The sequence below is a fragment of the Cricetulus griseus genome, chromosome 2, assembly GCF_003668045.3.
Source record: "Cricetulus griseus strain 17A/GY chromosome 2, alternate assembly CriGri-PICRH-1.0, whole genome shotgun sequence".
NCBI classification, from domain to species: Eukaryota; Metazoa; Chordata; class Mammalia; order Rodentia; family Cricetidae; genus Cricetulus; species Cricetulus griseus.
In genome coordinates, this window is record NC_048595.1 from 164,371,000 (window position 1) to 164,395,716 (window position 24,717).

General features: G+C 47.4%; 1 protein-coding gene across 5 annotated transcripts in view; it reads left to right on the forward strand.

The window, feature by feature from the left end:
- Positions 1-24,717, forward strand: part of Ctif (cap binding complex dependent translation initiation factor) — a 241,089-nt gene that overhangs the window by 112,178 nt on the left and 104,194 nt on the right. For all 5 annotated transcript variants that reach the window (XM_027397922.2, XM_035440051.1, XM_027397919.2 and 2 more), the window contains exon 7: positions 359-435. In XM_027397922.2, the coding sequence (XP_027253723.1) occupies positions 359-435 (77 nt within the window). The remainder of the gene's footprint in view (positions 1-358; positions 436-24,717) is intronic.

Sequence of the window (24,717 nt, forward strand, 5' to 3'; positions counted from 1 at the left end):
ATGGGGAAGGCCCCCTGGACTATTTTCATGGAACCAGCTCCTAACCATGGAGGATGCAGAGGCATTGGTGGCCTTGACTCTGCCGTCCTTGTCTGCAAGACCTTGGACTATATACTCAGCCTTGGCCTGAACTACCTCCACATTTGAGAGCTTGGACATGATAAATTTTGAGGGCTCCCTCTGGTCCCCCTATTCTTTGAGTCTGGATTCTTAGCATCCATCCTAAGTGGGAGATTCATTGATTCTCATGATTTCCATTTTCTGGTCTGATTTGGTGGTCACATCCTTCACTAGGTGTTGTTATGAGGTCTTGCACAAAAATGATTCATGTCCCCCCCTCTTCCTCTCCATGTCACAGGGCTACCACCCAATGCCCCATGAAGTGGAGATTGCACACACCAAGAAGCTGTTCCGGAGGAGAAGAAACGACCGAAGGTAGGAGAGACTGTTGTGAACCTGTTTTGCTCTTCCCTGTGCTGGTGGTTGTTTGGTTAGCTCTGGCTATGCGATGAGATGGGCCTGGGCAGGCTAGCTCTGGCTATGCTGTGAGATGGAGCTGCCACTTGTAAATGAGATGGGCACCTTTAAAGTAACATTGGTAGTACAATGTGTTTGGTTGTGTAGCATCAGCAACTGCATTTCTGTGGTTGACCTAGGGATCAGGTCCCTTCAGAAGACCAGCAGAGGGCCACCGTCTCTACTCCTTCCCAGGAGTGAGCATTGCCCAGGATTTGCAGAAATGCTGTTTCCACTAACCAAAACTGCAGCATGTCCTCAAAGAATGGAGCCCATGGGCTGCATGTTTAGAGGCATAGCCTCCAGGAGGCTCCCCAAGCTCACAAATTCAAAACCATTCCTCTTTCTGTCTCCATCACAGGGATTTGTCCTATGTATGAGCCATACTTTGCAGTGACTGTCACAGTCCTGAGTAGTAGTAACCAAGGGACAGGAAAAGCATGATGCAGTGGCGTGCATTGGAGCAGGCAACCAAGACCGAACCTCCAAGAAATGCCTGTGTGTGTGTGTGTGTGTGTGTGTGTGTGTGTGTGTGTGTGTGTGTGTTTGTGTGTGTATGTGTGGTCTACAAGGCTTTCTTACATGGAAAGGTCTTCTTGATATAGTTTAAATGAAAATTTCCAGGTGCAGAATCATACTGTGTGCAGCCATTTGTGCTAAAGGGGGAGTGGGATTTTTTTTTTCCTTTTTGCTTGGATGTGCAAAAAATATTTCTGGATGAAAATCTTTAAAAAGGAAGAACAAAAAGGCTTATGCTTGAGGAATTAAAATGAGGTGTTTCCCTATAGGGAATTTATTCTTAGACAATGGTGATGGCTTGTGGTTTTGCCTTTTATGTACGGAGAATGTTCTTTAAGAGACAAGAGACAGCCAACTAACATCCTCTACTCAGAACATGAGGAACACCTGCCCTTGGTGCTGCGTGGCCACAGCTGGAGGTGTCCGGCTGAGGCCAAGATGGACCTCTGACCCCTAACCCTTCATGGAAACCCTGAACCAGGAGTGGGCAGAAGATGGAGGCCCAGAATGCCTGCCATCCAGTAGTGGGCTTTCAATTTCTGAAAACATTCACAAGGAAATGAGGGTCCAAATAACTGAGAGGCAGGCTGTCGTGGCTAAGGTCTGGGAATCAACAGACATCAGAAGAGGAAACTGAGCCAAGAGAGCTGAACAGAGCCCTGCCCCTGCCCTGACCAGGGTACAGTTGGTTGCCGGCCTTTGCTGCCTCTCTGCTGCATCATTACACATGACAGTGATTGGGTTCTGGGTTCTGGGTAGAGGAAAGAAACGGGGAGCCCCTCTCAAAGGAGAAATGGTGCCAGGAAGGAGTCAGAGAGAGCAGAAGGCTTTCTGTCCTTCCTCCCCAGTGTGCGTCTCAAAGATGCCAAGACTGTCCGAGCTTACATATGAGAAGGCTTCTCTGGGCCAAGGCACTGGCATCCGGGTCAGCCCACATGTCACTTTTTGAGCCAGGTCACCATGCTCCACAGGAGTCTCCTAGATGGGACAGGCCTCCAGAAACAACATGACCCTAGAATGTCGGGAGGGCGGTGTGCATAGCACCGGAGGACAATGAAACTGCTCATCGATTTATGCATACTCAAGAGAGTGAATGCTCCGGGTAGGTCAATGCATCTCACAAAGGATGTGGACCGGGCCAGCATCCAGAGAGAGGTAATAAAGATGATTAAAGGGACAAAAAGTATGTCCCATGAGGAGGGCTGGAGGACTGGAGCCAGGGTAGACAGAAGTGCATCCACGTGGTAAAACCCATGAAGGATTTGTGTGGAAGGACTAGTGGCAGCTGGCTGTGTTTACAGAGATGGAGCATCTTGGCCACCAGAGTCAGACTGTGGTTCAAGGTAGCACACAGCTGAAGTATGTGCTAGACAAGGAACCAGTCAGAAATGTAACAGCCCATTTCTCACTTGGGGGAGTGTCCTGTCACAGAGCCCCTAGATGGTAGAGGTTTTCAGAGAGAGCAGGTAACAATGTAGCTAAAAGACTTTATTATCTAAAAGCAGGGTACTGCTGAGACTCTTGGTGATTCTGGTATTCACAGATAGGCTATGAAACATTACCAAGTCAAACGCCAATTCTCCTAGCAGGTGACCCTCCATAGTGGCCTTGTTAGGTTCCAAACCTAGATACTTGATACTTCTGTACTGCAGCTTAGCCTTGCTAGCATTTAAAGTGTAAACCTCACTGAGAAAGTGCCACCAAGAGAGATGACCATAATCTTCTGTGGTAACCAAGGAACACAGCCGGCATCTACAGAAATCTTGCCATTTGTCGTGAGAAGGGAAGTGGCAAGCTACATCCTCCTGGTGTCCCTGCGACTCACCTTGGAATGCCTGCAGGAGTCTTTGGCCTTCTGTCTCCCTACAGAATGACTGGACTTGGGATCTGATAGCTGCAGACCCCATGGCACATTGCTGTGCCTAGAACTGAGTGGTACCTCCCCACCAGAATAGGCATTCTCAAAACTGGGACCCCATCCATGCAGAAGTCTGCCACATGCCCTAGTCTTGTTTAGCTCTCCAGTTTTCTGTGTGCTTTGCTGCCTTTCTCTCTACTGGTTCATTTTGGAGGTAACAGGGAGCTAAACCATGTATTAGTGTAGACATATGCCTTGGCAATGGGGGCCAGATGTAGTGAATTGCTTCCTTTGAATTATATGTCTGAATGTATATCTGTGGATGAGTATGCACATATGTGCTAGTGTCCATTTGTGGCCAGAGACATCAGATCTTCCTGGAACTGGAGTTACAGACAATTGTGAGCCTCTCAACGTGGGTGCTGGGAATTGAACTACAGTCCTCTGCAAGAGCAATAAGTGCTCTTAACTGCTGAGATATCTCTCCAGCTCCCAAGGTACTTCATTTCTTGAAAACTCTGTTTTCTTTCATAAAATGGGTTCACTACTTGAGAAGCTCATTCGTATAAGCTGTTGGGTAGTCTTAGTAGCAGGATCTTCAGGTCAGAGGGACTTTAAGAGGCACAGAAAGCATTTTTCATATGGAGTAGATATTCTTCTCATCACTGCCTTCAAAGTCTAACCTCATAGGCATGGCATCCCCAAGCCCAGGGTAGTAGGTAGGTGGAGCCCCTCTACTGGAGCAACCTGAGACTCAGCACCCAACTCCCACAAGCTGTCTTTCAGAGGCTCTGATTAAAACTAAGCTGTGGCTGTCTTTCCCCCATTTTGCAAAAGGATTAGCCACACCGTCAGCTTAAAGAAAACTTGACGCTTTCTCCTTAAGAGTTTTCCCAAAATTTGGATAACTGATAACACTTGCTTATTGGGGGGAATTAATAAAGTATGACAGATTTCAGACAAAATTATTCATTTGGGGGTTAGAAATGGAATTAATGAATATTCCATGCATTTCCTAGGAGCAGCGTGGCTTTGCATGCTCCATCTCTACTGGGTTGGAAATGGACAGTTAAGAAGGGGCTGCTGGGGGTTTTTCTGCCTAAAGCTTTCTGCCCAACTCCAACATCCAGGAAAAAGAAATTCACTAAGGGACTGAAGTCCTGGCTCATACCCTCTGTTTACTTAGTGCATCCCCTCATCCCTGTGGTAGGGGGGAGTTCTGCACCCCTCCTCCCACTCCCCACCCTCGCTCCACTCCCCTCACCCCTTGCTCTATTTTAAGAGATGAAAATATCGCTGCAGTGAACAAATGCTGCATGTTGTAGTATCTACAGCCTGGGAAACAAACACCAGGATGAGGGCAACCTTAGGAAGGTGTGCTGTTAGGAAGGGACAGGAAGAAGCAGGCTTGGGCAGAGAGAAGTCAAGCTCCAGAGCAGACTTGGAGGTATGTTCTGACCGTACATGGACTTCTGAGAGTTGACCTAGGATGGTGTCACTATATAGAGCTTTATGTACCATGTCCCTTGATCATTAGGAGGGGTCCTGCTTAGCAGGACCAGGACCACTTCCACAGGGGCAGCCAAGGGGGTGAGAGCTGTTTCTGAAAGGGATGTAGGCAGTACATTGAGCTCCCCACAGCGAAGCCCCATTGAACACCCTGTCTTAATTACTTTTCTATTGCTGTGACAAAACACCATGACCAAGGCAACTTATAAAAAGGGTGATTAGGGAGCTGGAGAGATGGCTCAGAGGTTAAGAGCACTGACTGCTCTTCCAAAGGTCCTGAGTTCAATTCGCAGCAACCACATGGTGGCTCACAACCATCTGTAATGAGATCTGGTGCCCTCTTCCAGCCTTCAGGCATACATGCAGGCAGAACATTGTATACATAATAAATAAAATCTTTTTTAAAAAAAAAAGAGTTATTAGGGGCTTACAGTTTCAGAGGGTGAGTCCATAACCATCATAGCAGAAACATGGTGGCAGAAACAGGCGTACATGCTGCTAGAGCAATAGCTGAGAGCTTATATCTGGATCCACAGCACAAGGCATAGAGTAAGCTATTAAAAAGCTGGATGGGCTTTTGAAACTTCAAAACCTGCTTCCAATGGCATACGTCTTCTAACAAAGCCATGCTTCCTAATCCTTCCAAATAATTCGACCATACCTGGGGACCAAGCATTCAAATATACGAGCCTGTGGGGGCCATTCTCATTCAAACCACCACCTCCACAACTAGAATTATTCTCCAAGGTATGAACTGGAGCATGGCTCTCATGGCCAAGGACCTAAGGTGGAGGCAGCACAGTGGCATTCTGGCAGCAGAATTAACCAGAGTATTGTATATGTCTATGTAGACCCTCAGCTGTGGTTCAGAGGAGGCATCAGGGGGTGTTGGGTAGGGAGAGATTCTGGAATGCTCCCCTTTTGGAATAATGGTTAAACCACTAGTGAAACTCCAGAAGAATTTGAAAGAGAGATGGGAGTGTGAGGGAGAAGAAAAGCCACCACCGATAGGCAGGTGATGGGCCCAAGATCCCTAGAAGCCACCAGCATAGCTTCTAGAAGCACAGGCAAATAATCCCACTATAATGAATAGGAGGGAGAAGCCAGCATCTTTTTGCTCTGAAGATCCCCTGCCTAGGTTGTCAAGATATTTAGAAGACCCCCACAGACTCCAAAGCCTGACCTCTCAGCAATTAGAGCAGGGGGACTAACAGAGGCAGTAATGGTCTTTTTCATGATGCCCACCTATGCTGCCAGGAGTCAGGAGAGCCCTTCTTCAAACAGATTTGCTTCATTAAGTGAGGTCTCGGAATGGTTAATGTACTCCATGTGCAAAGCAGATGGACAGGAAGAAATAAAGAATACCTTGGCCATCCTGGCTAGCGTCAGATGGCTCTGCTGCACGAGAAGCCAGAGAGCAAGCCATCCCCCCCCCCCAGGGTGCAGAGTTGGGCTATGTGGACACTGCAGGGTGACTATGGTCTGTATCCTGCAGCTGACAGTGACTGTGGTTTGGTGTCCTCAAACTGTAGAACCGGTTACAGATCCAATAATGGCTTCCTTCCTTGCTTCCTCTGCCTGGAGGTGCTCAGATCCCAAGGATCGGCCATCAGCCTTGATTTTGCAAGCTCCTTGTAAACACCGTCTGCTACTGATAAAAACAAATAGGACATCCGGAATTGGAGGCCATTGGAATAGTATATTTACATGACTACTACAAAACCCCAAATCCGTGCTTTAGAGGTTTGGATTTTGTAACAAATGAGATATGTGTCAATTTTTTGAATTTTGAGACTCACTACACAGACTCTTTGAGCTGTAATCCCCCTTCCCCAGTTTTTCTAGTACCAGAATTACAGACATGTGCTACCAGACTCAACTTTGAAAAAAAAAAAAGTTGTGGGATTTTTGTTGTTGTTGTTTGTTTCTTGAGTTGTCTTGTTTGTTTTGTTTTTATGATTAGAACAAGTCCGAGGATGGTGTGATAGGAAGAGCCCCTCGAAACCCTCTCTGGATCTTGATATCTATACTGTTCTCTGAATGTCCCAGGAGAGTGATCCTTTCAGAGAAAAATGCAGATTTGGTCTGGCTATGATTTAGTCTATGAAGCTGTGCTAGCAATTAATATTCACCTATTTTCTCCTACACCATCTATATTTGCAAGTCACCTTGGGAAAATGTGGTATCTATAATTTTGAAATTAAGAACTATTTACACGTAGCTACAATCTTTGTCCATTTTCAATCAGAATTGGCTCCTGGGGTGATGGAGGCCACGACAGCACTCAGTCTGCTGTATGCTCTGAGCATTGCTGCAGGAAACCAATGGTGTAATTCAGTCTCAAGTCCAAAAGGCAAGAACCAAGTGCACTGATGTCTGAGGTCAGGAGAACATGAATGTCTCACTTATGAAATCAGCAGGCTATATCCAGGCAGTGGTGGCGCATACCTTTAATCCCAGCACTCAGGAGGCAGAGGCAGGTGGATTTCTGTGAGTTCAAGGCCAGCCTGGTCTACAGAGCAAGTTTCAGGACAGGCTCCAAAGCTACAGAGAAACCCTGTCTCAAAAAGAGAGAGAGACAGAGAGAGGGGGGATCAGCAGGCCAGTTCAGCTTTCTCTCCTCTAGCCTTCTGTACTATGCCCAGCCCTTGGTAGGTTGAGTGATGCCCATCCACACTGAAGAGGGTAGATCTTCTTTATTGAGCACAATGATTCAAGTGTGATCTTTCTAGGAACCACCTTCATGGAAACACATAAAAAGTCGTGTGTGTGTGTGTGTGTGTGTGTGTGTGTGTGTGTGTGCAAAGCACGAACGCACACACGTGTGCAAACACTGGTACATGCATGCCACAGGACCTTTGTGGAGGTCAGAGGGGTTTGGGTACTTGAGACAGGATCTTTTTTTTTTTTTTCTGCTGCATATGTCAGACTAGCTGGTCTATGACTCCAGGGATTCTCCTGTCTCCACCTACTATCTCCCCATAGGGGTATTGGGATTACAAAAGCATGTGTTATACATCCAACTTCTATGTCAGTTCTGGTGACTCAAACTCTGCTCCTCCCACTTTTTCAAGTGCTTTTTACTCACTGAGACTGTTAGTATTCAGGCATCTGTACTGGCCTGTCCTTAGGGTTCTCACAGGATACGTGCTCAGCTGTAGCCATTAAGAGCACCACCTGTGCTCATTCACTATGTTCTCTTTTTAAAGGGCCCTCCCTACCTCCCATCCTTCTGTTTCTCTCTCCCTCCCTCTTCCTCTCTCTCTCTCCCTCTTTCCTCTCTCTCCTACTTCCCTTTCTCCTCTCTCCTGCTACTTCTGTCCCTGGATGCTCATCTTCCCCCCCCCCTTCCCTTTCCCCTTTTCATGATCCCTTTCCCTAATTAAAACCCCCTCTGCTTGAACCCTGTCACATGATGTCTTTTTCTCAGGCACTGCTTTTCTTAAATTACCCCCTCCCTAGCCCCTATAAAAGTCTTACAAGCTATTCCCTAAAATGTATCATTTTTTGTATGTATTCTCTAAAATGCTTCAGACACAATCAGTGGCGATTCATGACTTCACGTGAAGTATTCTTGTGTAACCATCATTGCCCCATGAGAAGGTGTGAACTCAAAGGCCTGTTCCATGATCTGTCTCCTCCATGACTCCAGAATCCTACAGATATGCCAGCTAGGCTTGCCTGTCCCAGGTCAAGTCTTGTTCCCTCCTGGCAATCAGACTCAGGGTTTAAATGATATGCTTTCTTTTGTCCATCCCTTAGTAAGTTACATCCAGTACTCCATTGTCAGCCTCGTGTTTCTGCCTACTGTCTCCAAGTGCAAAAATGTAATTTTAGAGTTGTGTTAATATTTTTTAATAATTTATTTACTTTTATTTTATGTGCATCGGTGTTTTGCTTGCATGTATGTCTATGTGAGGGTGTCAGATCTTGGAGTTACAGGTGGTTGTGAGCTGCCATGTGGGTGCTGGGAATTGAACCTGGGTCCTGTGAAAGAACAGCCAGTGCTCTTAACTGCTGAAGCCTTCTCTTCAGCCCCTTGTATTAATATTTTTAAGTCTGACTGTTTGCCATTGCCCTGGAAACCCTGCCCCAGGTCATCAGTGCTCATGGGTGGTTCCTCCCCTTAATTCAGAATTGATCTTCGTAACATTTGAACCTAACATGCCAAACCTAGGCCCATGGACAAGGGCCTAGGGACCCCTGGTCTCCTGTCTGCAAGTCTCAGCATCTCTCAGCTTGCCATTCCCCTGATCATTTAGCATCTCTCCTTCCATCATAGGGCTCTTTACTCTACAAAGGAGCTAGTTCTTCCAGGTCTTGCTCACCAGGAACTTGTAAGGATTGACTGTCACAGCCCTGTCTGTCCATCAGCTCGGTCATATAAGTTGCTGGATTAAAAGAAGTACAACCAGTGCTCAGTACTTGTCTGCCTGCTTACTAAAACTTACTGTAACATGAAAAAACCTATGATGTTTTGGCAATCAGTCATTAGCAGACATGGAATATTAAATAATTTGAGTTCCATGCTACACAGAATCCAAGCTAAGGTCATAAGATGTACCATCCTATTTTTCTTATTCCATCTCCTACCCTGATCATGGTTTGTCTAGTGCCATGATCTGCACACATGTGTACTTTTGTTAGTGGTTTTGCTGTTTGCATGGTCCCTGAGTAAAGTGCTAGAGATTTACACAGTGACCCTAAGTTCAAGTTCCTTGTTGGGATTGAAAAGGAAACAGGGCAGCATGATCACAGAGCAACCTCATCTTCCCCAGGATCCCAAGTAAGACAACTGTGGTGTGCCTTACAGAGAGAGCTAGTGCATTTATGATCTGAGTCGGGACTCAGCCCTGCAATGACTGCAGTGTTAACAGATCAACAACATATATTAAATAAAGTCTGCAGGAGACGGAAGAGATGGCTCAGTGGTTAAGAGGACTGCCAGCTCCTCCAGAGATCTGAAGTCGATTCCCAGTACCCATGTAGTGGCTTACAACCATCTGTGGCTCCAATCCCAGGGGACCTGACTCCCTCTTCTGGCTTCTGCAGGCGGAGCATACACAAGGTGTGCAGACATATATGGGCAGAATGTCCATACATGTGAAAATAAATAATAAACCATATAAATCATAAATAAAATAAGCAGTCTATAAACAGAAACTCGCATATAAAGAGATCATATATTGATGAGTTGGTGAAACATGACTAGAGGAGCAATAATTCAGTGTTTGCTAATTCTGTGTTTTGCAGTGGCATTCTGGAGAGTAACCTCCCAAACAAGAATGAGCTATATTTGTTCTTTGAAACAGGGTAGAGAGGTGCTAAAGATAAGGGGGTGTGCAGGGAGACATGAGAATTTTAGGCGTATTGTCCACATGATGGTGGTGACAGAGCTGGGAGGAGAGCAGTGGGCACCTCCTACCTTGGCTGTCATTGGCTTGGTTTTGCTGTTTCATTTGCACCATCCTGGGATGATACCGTCACCAAAGCCCTCGTAGACAGCTCAGCCTCACAGTGACTGTCATTGCCATCCTGTTGTCAGGAGCCGGGGGACTGCGAGACAGATCCGTGCTCACATTGCCCACGGTTTCTCTTTCTATCTCAGCAAGGAAATTGCCCTCATTAAGTCCCTGCTAAAGATAGATAAGAAAATGGGCCAGGCAGACCCCCACCTGGCAGGCAGCCCTGTCAGATTGGGAGCAAAATGAGTCAGATAGGAATTATTTTTAGGATGTCTCCTCCTCCTGCACACCCACCCCCAGGCAGGCTCTCTTGGAAAGAAGAGCAGCTCATTGCTTCAAGCCACATGTCCAGGTCCTCATTTGATTGAAACAGAGCCTCCAAGCTTTGAACAAGCCATGGCATGTCACATTATCCTCTTTATGGTACTGATGCCTCCCTCACCAGTGCTCCTGGTCCCCATGGAGGCTGGGCACAACTCTTCTGTAAACCATGAGTCTTTCTGGACCTCTTTTCTGCCACTCTCCTTTGGTATATGCTCCAAGCTCAGGCTCCATTCCCAGTTGCACACTTTGTGGCAATACAGACCCCCGGGGACCTTCTCCTATAGAGGGACCAGTGTGTCCCTAGCCTAAAATCCACAACCATATAGAGACCAAACAGGCATAAGAGGTGGCCTGCCATACAATTTGCAGATTTCCTGAGCAATGTCTCTTCCCACTGGGCAATGGGCATCTCCCAGTACCATGTCCACAACTGAGTAACTAACTGGACATTACTTTTTTCTATCACTCTTACCCCCCTTTTTCCAGCTGTCAGAGTTCATTCAGACCCTGTAAGTTCCAAAGAGCAAAGCAGAGATACACAGGATCAAGAAAGGCAACCCAAGAGGGGAAGGCAGTCCAGGGGGCATGCCTTCTGGACTGGGGACAGGAGCACTATTGACCAAGAAACTAGCCAAAGACTATTTCAGCTCCAGGTGTCTGTGGCTGGGACAGGATACAGTACATTTAGGAACCAGCCACCAAGTTGCCTTAAGTACTCTGCCTCAGATTTCTTCATCATTCTTTTTCTGAAGGAGTGGGCTTTTGTGGATTGGTTCACACTCCCCTCGATGCTCAAGTAACCACGCTCAGCCAACCTAATCATCCCAGCCTCCCATGGGAGACACTGTACATGGGTGGACAGCCAAACCCTTGACCAGGCTCGCTTGATTTTTAAGTCCAGCGCATCTCTCACCAAACAGGGGTTTTGTTTTTTAGTGGTGGGGGTGGGGGGAGATACTCACCAAATTTATTCCTTTTGTTCTCAGGGTCAAGAATGCCATTAGATTATATGTGGGGGCAGGAACTCAGGAAGTCCACACAATCACTGCACCCTCAGAAAACACAAGCCCCTCTTCCTCCTACTGTTTACTCTGAGAACCCTTCCACTGTGAGCATGAATGAAAAGGATGCTAGACCAGGAGCCCTGGAGTCTGGTCCAGGACCCTTGCCTTATGCTCTAGGAGCCCAGGTTTTCGGCTATGAAATGTGATTTTGAGTCCAGCTTCATTGCTATTGCAGAGTGCATACAACAAATAACGGAGGAGTCTTCCAGATCTATTCCATTCATTAACCGTGGAATGGGAAAAGACAGAACTGAGAACATTGTGGAAGCTGGCCCAGGCTCACAGTAAAAATAGCTAGTGTTCTTTCCAGAAAGTTCTAGACAAGCAGGAAATGTCTCTGGTCCTGTATGCATCTTTCCTCTCTGTACCTAGTCCAGGTCTGTATGCTGGCACCCAGATATTCTGAGCTGTGTTGTCATGTTCCCTGCATCTGGCTTCTTAAAATCAGATGCCACGGAAGAGTATCCTATTTACAGAGGTGCCAGGCTGTGCATCTGCTGGTTCTAAGGGGATGGTTTGCTATGGATCCTCTGGGTTCTAAAGAGGTACTAGACTGCATATCTACTGGTTCTGAAGGGGTGGCAGGGTGTGGGTTTGCTGACTCTAAAGGGGGTACCAGGCTGTAGATCCACTGATTGTGAAAGTGTACCAGTCTATAGATCACAAGATGTGAAGGGGTACCAGACTATAAACTGCTGGTACTGAAGGGGTACCAGCCTGTAGATCCATTGGTTCTGGAGGTGTACAAGACTATAGATCACAGATTCTGAAGTAGTACCAGGCTGTAGGTTCACTTGTACTGGAATGGGGGTGGGAGGCTGTTCATCCGTTGATTCTATGGGTCTTTCTGCTGGATCCTGGGAGCCTGGCTCACCCTCAGCCCAGGCCAGAGCAACTCAGCAACTTCATGAGCACTTCCGAGGCTCACTATATTAAGAACACTGTTTGGAGCCTTAAACAAATATTAGTTCATATAATCTTCCCAGCATCCCGAGAAAGGGCATGCTATTTTTATTTTCTTTTTGCAGATGAAGAAAGTAACTTGTAGTGAGAAATAAAATGGCTAGGAGGCCTGACTCCAGAGCCTACATTTCTAACCCGTACTCTAACCTGAGTCTTCCTTTCACTTCCTCCTGGTCTCACCCTCCCTGTCCTGGGCCCCTCGATGCCTTTGGCATAGAACCAATTAACTTGTAATCCCAGGCCGTTCCAGGCACAATGGTCTTGTGAGGATGGGCCTTCCGTTTTCAAAGGTACTGAAATAAGGGCTACTCTGCTTCATTCAAAGGGAGGAAGGAATAAAAGACTTGAACCAATGCCGGGTGTTGGTGTCACACGCCTTTAATCCCAGTCCTCAGGAGGCAGAGGCAGGTGGATCTCTGTGAGTTCAAGGCCAGCCTGGTCTACAGAGCGAGTTCCAGGACAGCCTCCAAAACAATACAGAAGAACCCTGTCTCGAAAAACCAAAAAACAAACAAACACAAAAGACTTGAGCCAAACCCATCATACTGTACTTAGTCACAGCACTAGGCCAGTCCTGCCTTCCCTCCACTGAGTGATTCATGAGTCAAGTTGGAAGTCCCTATAGTAGACCAGGGATTTTTCCAGGTTATGGCCCCACCCAGTAAGATGCCCAAGAGAGGGTAACATGAAATGGGCAGGTACAGGGAAATGGGCAGTGCTCTAAAGAGGGTTTTCTCCAGCTGCCCTCTATACCTAACCAAGAGGCCCAGCCCAGGGCATGAGGGTGCATTCCATTCCCCAAGGCTCCCTAGCAATGACCAGGGCACAGGTTTTAAAATACCAAGGAGCCTCCCTGCCTGGGTCAGCATCTACCCTGAGCTCTGGGAGTTATTTCTGAACCTTCCCAGTAACTTAATTTTAGCCACTTATTCCAATGCATGTGTTTTGGGGACGCCAAGGTGGCCTCTGTTATGGTTTGGAGTATTTTTGGGAGGGCCTGGTTTCCAGAAGTGATGCAGGGGCTCAATTAGGCAAGACACCAGCAAACAGAAATAAAGTAACTCAGGAAAACAGGTCTCCAGAGGTGATGCCTATATGTAGCATCCATGGGAGAAGCTGAGGGGGAAAGGTCACCAGGATGCCACATGAGTCTTCTGCTCTATACACCTACAAGATCTGGGTATCCTCCAAACATGAGCAAGATTAAGCTACCCAGGCTTTCAAGTGGCCTGGACAGACATAAAATGATCCAGCACCAGAGTAGTCAAACCCAAGCCAGTGGCAGGCTCTGTTGTGAGTGGACAGACACTCATGCTCACCAGCAATCCGTGGAAAGCTTAAGCATCCTCATTGTCCGAGCATTAATAGTGAGATGTCTTTGAAAGAATTCCTTACTCAATAGTTCATAACATCCCCTCCAGTACCAGGGACTACACCTGGGGCTTCCCACAGACTAGGCAAGTGCTTCATCATCGAACTTCATTCTCAGCCGTCTTTTTACTTAGGCAGGGTCTCAGTTCATTGCTTAGGTTTGTCTTGAACTCACTCTATAGTCCAGGCAGACTTCTGAGAATCTTCAGATGTTTTCTATATAGTGGAATTGTAGGCCTGGCTTGTTCATAAGCTTTCAAATAGGCCTTCAGCAACCCCTCCCAGTGCTCTTTACAGGGGCCCCATGGCCAGCTCCATGTCCCTGCTACAGCTCTCCTGGCCTGCCCTTGGCTCTCGTCACCTGCTCTGTCACCTCCCATCTCAATCACCAGACCCCAGTCTTCTCTTAGTTCCTTAACCAGCCTGGTTTGATTCTATCCCAGTGCCAGTGGGAGCCTTCCTGGGACCCCTCTCCCCAGACTTCCTCTGTGGGATCCTATCCATTGCCCTCACTCTTTGCTCTCCATGTTCTCATCTGCCTGTGCTGGTACTCATCTTCAGTATAGCTCCCAGGTGAGTCAAGCCTGAGGATCCAGTAATGGGCAGGAAGCCTGAGAGCACACAGGATCCTTTACTGGTTGTGAGCAGCCCCCTGCCTTCTCATTCACCATTGCTTCAGAGACACCATTGCTTCAAGAGGACAAAGGATTCAATGTCTGCGTCTGCTTGCCAGGCTGACCGTGAACTCAGAAAAGAACAAGTGTAAAGACCGGAACACAAAGAGGGTTTTAGAAGACAAACAGAAGAATCCTCCCAAGTGGTCACCACGGGTGCATTCCAGACTCGTTCACCATGTTGAGTGGATGGTTCAGCCTCCCTGCTATGATTAGGAAACTTGGTGCCTGTGAGCCTGAGCTGTGGCCATGGCATAGAGAGACAGGGTGGGGACCCTGGGGACAGGCAGAGAGCACATTTGCCTGGTATTGCTGGTGTTGGAAATGCTCAGGCAGGGATGAAGTCAGGTCATTAGGTCCCCTCTCTTAGAACCACATGGGCCAGCTTCTTCTTGACTCCCTTGTCCTACTGTCCTTCCTAAGACATCAGGGCAATCTCAGGCCCTCTTTCCTGGCCACCTCTGGTATATTTTGGCTTTATTACCTGATTGTAAACAATTGAGGATTCTCATCCCACCCACTTGTGATGAGAAGAGAAATGTGCCCTTAGCCCCTTCTACTGCAAGCAGCTCCCTGGAGCTCTCACCCCCTCTCTTGGGAAGTGGGTGTCAGTGGTTGATGTGGCCTGACTGGATCACCCAGGCAGATCTCTGCATTTTCACAAACACCCTCAGTGGCCACCCAGAGTTAAGAGAATGACCTAGTTGCGGCATTGATGAGACCCTCCCATGAGTGGGAATTCTGTGGAGCTGAGGGCGAGAGGGGAACATTTACTGAAATCAGGATTTTTAGTCTGTAAAAACTTGAAACAAACACACATTTTACCTGTACCTTCACTGCCAGGAAGCCACACAGAGTGAACCTCTGCAGGGTCCACATTCCAGCCACGTTCATAGGTGGCCTCCTGAGTGTGCTGAGCTGTCTAGACTTGGTTTGAGCCCTGTTGCTAGATGAGTAGCCCTGAGGCAAAGCTTCACCTCTTTGAAGCATATGTCTTCTATCAAATAGACCATCTCCTTTGTAGCTAGACTTTGCAGTGTAAATGAGACGATGCCTGGAAAGCAGCTTCCAATATCAAGTGCTATACGAACTTGAGAATGAACCTATATTGGTGTTTGTATTGTACCTATGTCTGTATTTGTAGGTATGACCCCTCTCCCTCTCCCTCTCCCTCTCCCTCTCCCTCTCCCTCTCTCTCTCCCTCTCTCCCTCTCTCCTCTCCCTCTCCTCTCCCTCTCTCTCTCCTCTCTCTCCTCTCCCTCTCTCCCTCTCCCTCTCCGTCTCCCTCTCCCTCTCCGTCTCCCTCTCCCTCTCCTTTTGTGTGTGACTGTTTTAGGTACCTTGCTAATCAGCATTGCCAGTGATAGTTTGCTGAAAATGGAACAAAGGCCTAGACTGAATATTTGTGTGAGGTATCTATTGCTGCATATCAAAATAATTCCCAAAGTATAGAACTTAAAGCCACAAACATTTATAATCCCACACAACTTCAAAGGATCAGAAACTCAGGAGTGGTTCAGCTAGTATGGTCTGGCTTAGGATTTCTTTATACTGGAGTCCAGCTGTCAGCCAGAAATATAGTGCTGGGAGCTCAGTTGGGTTTGGATCTCTACTTCCTGGTTTAGCAGGTTATTGCAATCCTTGCTTCCTCCATAGCTCTGGGCCACAAGGCAGGCCTCTTTACACATGTGTTCATGACATGCTCATGGCCTCCGTTAGCTCCCTGAGAATGACCAGGAAGGAGCAGATGGACAGACAGCAGATACTGAGAAGGAAGCTGCAGTATTGTACTCTTTAAGATTCATCTTAGAAATGGTACACCATCATTTCTACCATCATCTGTTGGCCAAACAGACAAATCTGTGGTATAAGGGGAAGTTCCGGGGGTGTGAACGTCCAGGAGATGAGAGCCATCTGGAAGGCTGACTGCTATGGTCCACCTGCCTCCCCCAGTGACTCATCCCTTCTCCATACAGAATACACTTGCTCCTCCCACTGTTACTATTAGGTGACATCAGCAGCAGAGGTCATGTGCGGATATGCATGAGGTTCTTCGGGTGTAGTTCTTTGCATTTAGTTCTTTCTAGTTCTGTGGGCCTCTGGTCTAAGAGGATGACTTAGTTGTGCCCCACATATCTTCATACCCAGTATATAACTTCAGGACAGACAGAGGGGCACTGCTATGGACACCCATTCAAGAGGGGGGAAGACAAGAAACACATGAAGTCATCTGTCTATAGCTCCTCTGCAATGCAGCTGGGCAAATACGGGAGGTTCCTCAGTCAGAGTCCTGCCCTGTTCCTTTACGAGGCTTTGGCTCCACCCTTTGCCATGGAAATCTCGCATGTTATTGCCGCCAGATCTGTGACCAGTAAGTACTCTGGGCTCTCAGTTCTGCCTCCAGGTCACCCCTCTCTGTCTCTGAAGGATGGCATGTATTTGCAATTGAGTTATTTTCTCAGCTAGCTTCCTGTCTGTAGAACTTGGGGTGGCACAACTTCTTTTCATGCTGTAGTGTCTGGCCCTTCTGGTCCCACTGATACAGTTCTTCCAAAAACAAGGAAGGCCTTCTGTGAAGCCTGCTGTTTTCTCACCACTGAAAGAGCCCATCTCAGTCTCTCAAAGACTTTCTCTATGCTTCCTTGAGTCTCTGCAGAGGGAATGCCCTTCAACTTCTTGGGGATGTGTAGTTGGTAAGATCTAAGCGTGAACCTTGAGCACAGTTATAGGCTCCTCTGTTTCACTGAACCATGTTGGGCAATGCTACCTTCGATCTTCCTGGGATCTTGATGAAGTCCCAGCCTCCACCTCATCTTTGGACTGTGCTTTCGTGAATTGCCTGCTTATGATCTTTACCCAGAAGTCATTTCCTAATTTTAGCATCATCTACCATCTGGTAAGTCTAGAAATCTTCAAAACTAGCAAGTTGTGGTTCCTTTTGTGTGTATGTGACAGTCCCTCTTTTAACTTGTCTAGTTCCTTTCCCAGGTTACTATACTCAGCAAGAAGGATCCAAGCAACATGTTCAAAACTCAGACTGAAAGTGTTAAGGCAAGGTCACTACACCACTGTGGACATTTACTCCCCCCCCCTTCTCAGTGTAGCATCTCTGATGTTGCACAGTAAGACTTCCCCTCCAGGGATCTCTGTGACCCCTGTCACTGCCCATGAATCCTCATAGTGGTTGATCCCAAATTCATGTTCCTCCACAGAACCTAAGTTCTACATGAACATTCATCTTGAAACTCTTGTTCCTGCCTACCACCCAGGCCCAGAGACATCCCCATGTTTGAGATTTTGCTACAGCAGAATCTCTAGGCACCAAAAGCTACATTGGTTATCTCATGCTGTGTAACAAATTAGCCCAAGAATTAGCATTGTTATCCCACAGCTTCTAACGGTCAGGGATCCAGAACACCATAGCTGAGTTCCTTTGGCTCAGGATCTCTTGTGACACTACAGGCCAGCTGTCAGCCAGACCTCTGATGTGGCTCTTGGCAGGCCTTTTCCCCACTGGATGCAGGCTTCATTTCCTTGTAGTTGGACCACTCTACAGGATGCTCATGGCTGAGGGGAGAAGAGAAAAGGGGAGAGGAAGAGGAAGAAGGAACAAAGGGAGGGAGGGAGGGAGGGACGGACAGATGGACGGAATAGAAGGAGGAGGGGAGTGGAAAGAGACACAGACAGTGTGACAGAGATAAGATAAAGGAGAAGGGGTGGAAATTACCTGGTCTCTTATAAGTCACTCACCTAACACACCTTCTGCCATATTGTATTCGCCACACAGAACTAACCTATGCAGTGGAAGAAGGAACTAAACAAGAGTGCAGCCAGGCATAGTGGCACAGGGCTGTCCCCACCATACAGAAGGAAACAGAAGCAGTGGCGGGACAATCTCAAGGTCTAGACAGCCTGAAAAACAAGAGACCCTGTTTCAAAATTGTAAGGTGTTGGGACTGAAGAAACAGTTCAGTGGTTAAGAGCATGTATTACAGAATTCCATCCCAGCACCCACATCAAGTGGCTCATAACTGCCTGTAACTCCAGCTCCAGGGCCTCCTACACTCTCTTCTGAACTCTGTGGGCACCAGAACTCACATGCACATGCCTGCACAACACTCAAGACATACACATAAATGGACGTAATTAGAAATAGATCTCTTTTAAAAATTAAAGGTATAGGGGCTGGAAAGAAGGCTCAGTGGTTAAGAGCACTGACTGCTCTTCCAAAAGACCTGGGTTCAATTCCCAGCATCCATATGGTAGCTCACAACCATCTACAGTTCTAGTCCTAGAGACCTGGGGCTCTCTTCTGTGGGCATTGCATGAACAGATATACAGGCAGGCAGAACATCCACACACATAAATATAAAATAAATACTTTTTTAAAAAATTGAAGGTGTAGATACCAGGGGTTAAGAGACACAGAGAACCACTATTGTCTGCTTAGAGTTCCTGCCTATGTAACTGTGCCCTGTCCCCTACCATTTTAGTGAAACTTCACTAAAAGCTTTGAGTGGGTTGCAATGTTTTGTTTTTACCTTCTTCTGGTTCAACTTCGGATCTTTCTGAAGATCAGTGCTCCGTACCACCATCCTCCCGATCATGGTTCATTTCTATATACCTGCAGTGGAGCGTGAATTAAGTGTTTCCCTCCCTGGGGGAGGCTTGGAGCCAGAAGATGTTGTTGCCTGAGCTGTAGAACAAACTTGTCCCCCAGGAGATCCAGCAGGGCTTTCCAGGAAGAGGGAACTTTCCAAGCTGGGAGCGTGTGCGCACACACACACACACACACACACACACACACACACACACACACACACCCTTCAACTCCAGACTCTTAATGGTTACAACAGGCTGTTCTTTTAATTAGAAGCACACTAAAATACTAGAGTCTGTCAGACACTGGTAGGGAAAACTTCCATGGGTAGGTGGGAAAATACAAAAATAGTATCTGCACAAATAATGATGTCTTGCCCAAGCTTTCTCAGAGTACCCTGAAGTGGGCCTGGGAGGCAGATAGGTTAAGTGCTGGTGTCCTCATTGTGCAAAGTAAGTGCTAAAACTCAGACAGGCTAGGCAACTAACTAGAGACCTTTGCACAGCTGAGTTTCTCAAATACCTGAATTACACACTTTCCTCCATAGAGTTCTGGGGCACTGGCCCTGTACAGGGGACATACTCTTTACCCCTTCAAAGTAAGTGACCTGGAGTTGAGTGCTGGTCCAGGTAAGGGGTCCCAACTGAGCAGGTAAGGGGGGATCCCACCTGGGAAAGGCCAGCTATTATGTGGTCCAGAGTTTGGGGCAGAGCACAGAAGGCTGTTAGACCTGTAAGCACTAACAGAACAGGTGTGATGGAAGATGACTAACTACCACACAGTGCTGGATGCTGGCCAACAAAAGGGGGTCCTTTGACTGTCCTTCCACTCACTGTCAAGGTACCCCTAGCAGAAGCATTCAGGAGACTGTTACTCCAAATGGAGAAACTGGATTAATTAGCCTTGCCTTGTGTGCCTGGTACAGTCACCAAGTTACCTGTCACTGAATTTACCTGCAGTCACACTGGCCACATTTCACAGGTAGCTGATTCCGCTATAGTGGGTGACACAGATATAGAACACTGTTGTCATCACCTGAAGCTCTGTGAGGGAGCCCCACCCTGCAGAAACTGTCTCAGGGACCAAGAGAGCCGGCAAGGTACCTCGTGGGGGTAGGGCATGGTGTGGTTGGGGAAGGACACAGTGTGGGAAAATCTGGGAGGGTCTAGGGGCCACTAAGAAACAAGGCTTCAGTTAGAATAGATGGCCGAGAAAGAAACAAGGTGAGGCTCCCAAAAAGTGTTAAGACAGTTGCTCTTGGCTGCCTGGCCTTCCACAGCCCTGCCAGTTCTCCTTCACCTTCTTCAAGCCTTAGGGATCCACACAGCATTGCCTCACCTCCTAACAGCCTAAACTAGTATGGCCCTCTGCCTTTGTGCCCTCCATTCCATCCAAGCTGTGCAGGAAGACATATTGCTCAGTCCACAACCCAGGTCTCAGTCTTGCGCGTGGTAGGGAAAGCCCCTGGCTATTGTGAGCAGCTATCTCAGAGATAGCCCAAGAATTAGCCCAAGAACTCAGCTATGGTGTTCTGGATCCCTGACCGTTAGAAGCTGTGGGATAACAATGCTAATTCTTGGGCTAATATTCCTCTACCCTTGGCATAGGCCACATGTATCTCCACAGGCATTGCTCTATGCCAGAGGAGGAGGAAGAGGCAGCAATATAATTTGAGAGGAACCAAGGATCTTATGGAATGAGCCTCCATTGATGGTGCACACTGTATAGGTTAAAAATTCACAATCCCTGTAATGCCCTCCAAAATAGAGCTACCTTGGGGAAGTGGTGTCCCTGAGCATAAAGACATGCTTGACTGGTTTCATCAAGTGGATGATAGATAAAAAAAAAAAAAAGGGATTATATGAGCAACATTCAGGAAACTGTGAGGGGCTGGACCAAGTGACTGACAATTCCCTCATGAACCACAGGGTCCCTGCCCTCCTGTCTGGGAAGACATCCATTAAGCCCTCAGATCCAACCACAGCTGCAGTAGCTGGAACAGAGCAGGTTATCCCTGATGGCTGCAGCTCCCTGAAAACCCCACTGACTGTGGGGCCAGGAGCAGGTCTCTCTGGGTCATAGGTGGAGCCCAAGCCCAGGGAATGTCCTGGAAGGAATAAGGAGGACTCTTGGTATGGCAGGAGTGCAGAAATACACCTCAGTGGTTGGTCCTGAATTAGAGATTGGGTATCCAAGGGCAGAGATGGCACCTTCTACCATAGAGCACTATGGCCCTTTGAAAAGAAGGTAAAGTGTGAGTCTACTGGCTTTTCATGTGACCAGAGCAGAATTCAGCAACAGTGTGAGAAAAGTTACTGCCTGGTGTCTCCCAGGCCAGACCAATAGTGACCTACTAGGCCAAGAAGACCACCTTATAATTCTCCCATGAAGTTGTAGCCAATTTAACCTTTCTTCAAGGCCTCCCTCCCATTCTTAGAATCCTCTGTGCATTCAATGGGGTCTTTCTTCTGGGGGTGAATGGCAAGCTGAGGTCCCATACAGCTGGATGTCCCCAAGTAGTGCCATTCAGCAAAGCCACTTGGGACAATGAGTCCATCTTCCTCACTATGAGCCTGGATCGAACCAAAATGCGTGCAACCTACAGGGGCCCATTTAGACTGGCTGGAAATGAGACCACAAGGCCCCACCTGAGGGACTTTGTAGCACAGACCTTGCCACTGTGGTCCCTAGGGTGATGGGGGCCTGCACCAGTCCCTTTGAAAGTACATGAGGGTCTCAGAAGGTGGTCAGAAAAGGAACCAAAGTGCCTAGACCTGGGCCAAGCATTCAAAGTACTTATGATCTAGTTACAAAAAGGAAAGTAAGATATACGGAAAAGTCCACATAGTAACATATAGCTATATGTGTGCTCATGTATAAAGCTTATAAATATACATTATATAAATACAAGCATATATTATTGCTCTTTTTATATAAATATAAATATACACATATATATAAGCTAATTGAAACTCAAATATGTGATGAATCCAAGGTGCTTCAGTTAGTGCTCACCTGTGCATGCAAATTTGATTTCATCTTTAGTAAGTAGTAAAGTTACATGCTTGCCAAAAAAAATAAGTGACACACTGGAAGACAAATGTCACACAATTTCAATTTTATGTGTAACCTAGAAATGATGAACTTATGGGAACAGAGAGCAGAATTATGACTATTAGGCTTCAATGTGGGACCTTTAACAATAGGGAAAGGATTGGTTTAAGGATATAAAACTGTAGTTGGACAAGAGGCATAGACTCTGTGAAGTCTTGAGGTCTACTGAGAGCATGATAAATATGGTTGATAACAATATGCTATATTTTAAAAGTTGTGAGATAGTATACTTTAAGTGTTCTCAAAACAAAAATGATGAATATGTGTGATATAACATGTTAATTGGTTTAATTTAGCCATGCCATTGTGAACATACTGTATTCTATATCATAATTGTGCGTGACTTTATGAGCTAAATAAATGAATGGAAAAAATACAAGCATATAAATAGCACAGTGCATGGACTTGGATTCAAGAAAGAGAAGGTTTTCTGAGGTTTATTGTGGTCAAGCATTGTTCCTCATCTGTCCCTTACATAAACTGGGCAGAAGGTGGGGGTGGGAGAGGTGACCACTCCCAATAACTATAAGACAGAGGCAAAGATCCAGGACAGATTGACTGCTTGGTGCAGTTCAGGGACAGCGGCTTCAGAGAACCCCTTGAGGGGCTTGGAGGGCAAACAGGTCAGGAGCATGGCTGCAAAAGCCATCAAAGTACCAGAGCCAGTGCCCCAATCTGCCACAGTGCCCCCCAATGTCCCCAACTCAGGTGTGCAGCTGGCATGCTCGTGGGAGCTTGTCCCTGGCATGGGCAGCAGGTACAAAGTACAAAAGCTTGTGACCAGGGTGGAGACAGAAGAGATGAGCTGGAGATTGCCATGGACACTGGGAAGGAGAGGACAGGACACCACTCAGACCATGTTTATGCCACTTCAGAGTTTTGTCTTGAGTTGCAGATACACACATACACACACACACACACACACACACACACACACACACACACACACACACACACATTCTTCCACTAATTCTAGTTATGCTACAGTTTGTGGAATTCTTGCTGATGATGAAGTCCTCCCAATCAAAATAGATGGTGAGCAGAACTTGAGACATCCAGGCACTGAGGTCTGGTGGGAAGGTAAGTGCTCCATGCCTTCTGAGAGCCTTCCCTGAGACTGGCTGTGCAACAGAGCAGAGCTAGCACACAGTGCAGAAATGTTTGCAGAGGGAAGAGCAGAAGGCAGGGCCGCTTGTGATCCCGGACGTCGTGGGAAGTGGAGGAGGTGGAAAGGGCACACCAGGGTGGTCTGCTGGTTGGATGGCCGCGTTCCTTGGAATGGTTGCCACGAAGCATTTTCCCTGGCTTCTCCATGGCAGTGACTGTTGCTTCCCAGAGTGTTATGAAAACCCGCAGTTACCCAGCCGCCTCTGGGTGGGAGTGTCCAGACCGCCTCTTCTGCCTTCCAATATACACTGAGTCAAGACAGGGTCAGTGCAGAAAGCAGGCCCCCTCCACACTCCCCATGGGGCTGTGGTTAGAAACATGGGGATTGGGAAGGTGAAGGGGTCTGGCTGGATGCCATTACCTCTCCAGCCTGGCAAGGCAGCCATCCTGTCCCCAGCATGCTCTGGAGCAATCAGCAGTTCCATGACATCCCTGGGGTCTGGAGGCATTCTCTGCATTGGCACTGAGTGGAAACCAGAGCTGTGGACTGATCCAGGGAGCAATCTCTGGGCAGAAAACCATGATGTGTGGCTTAGTGGTGGCTGCGCATGCTGTCCACTGGGGGATGGCTCAGCTCTGCTCTCTTTTGCTTTTCCAATGATTTTCCTTTGGGACATATTTATTTCCTGGCCCCTTGCCTTTACGTGTGTGGGTGGCAACAGAGGGCATGGAGAGAGAAGGGAACTTTCTGGAAAGGTAGCTCCATCTACAATTTTCACAGCAGAAGAAAAAGTAAAAGGAAATTTAGTCAGGACCTTCTGGAGATGGCCCACCTTGGCTAGTGGACCCTCAGAAGCAGGAGGGGATATATAAGGTATTCCCCATGGTTAGGCCAGGCATCAGGGTCTTGGCTCCTTATCCCTGGGGGCAGGGCATTCATTCCTCTGTCATCGGCCAAGGTGCCAGGGCACTGTGCCACATGTCATTTAGGCAACTGTGTCCCCCTGGAGTTGCACTGGTCTTCCCATTGACTGTTGGTTGTCATGTCACAGTGCTGTTTCCATAAACCACTGTGCACTTGTCGCCCCATCAAACCTGTGCCTCCCTGCCATGCACAGAAGTTGGGTGGGTCAACACTTGAAGCTCCTGTCTTTGCCTCCTGATCTGCTCCATGTGACTTGGCCAGGAGTAGGTTGGAATTGTCCTCTTTATGTGGTCCCTGTTGAGCCAGTGTCCAGCTGAAGGCTCATGGAGGTCATCGTACACAGTGCCAAACACTTGCCCTTGGCGGCTCTGTACTACAACTTGACCCCTCTCCCAGCATTTGACAAGCTCCTCCTTCATCTCAAGATCAGCGTCTTCTCATTCCAAGCAGGAAGAAACCACAAAATGATCCATTCTCATAGCACACATGTGCGGAAAGGGTATAATAAAACTTACCATTATATACCCTCACTGAAAGAAAACAGCATCAGGGATAATGAATTGTAAATGATACAAGAAAATTAAACAAGCAAAACAAAACAAACCCTACCTATTCTATTGTAAACTGCTACACATGGAATTCTAGGGACTGTTGGACCCTTCTCCAAATCCTTAGGGACTCCTTGGCTCCACCCTTCTCTCACCCACA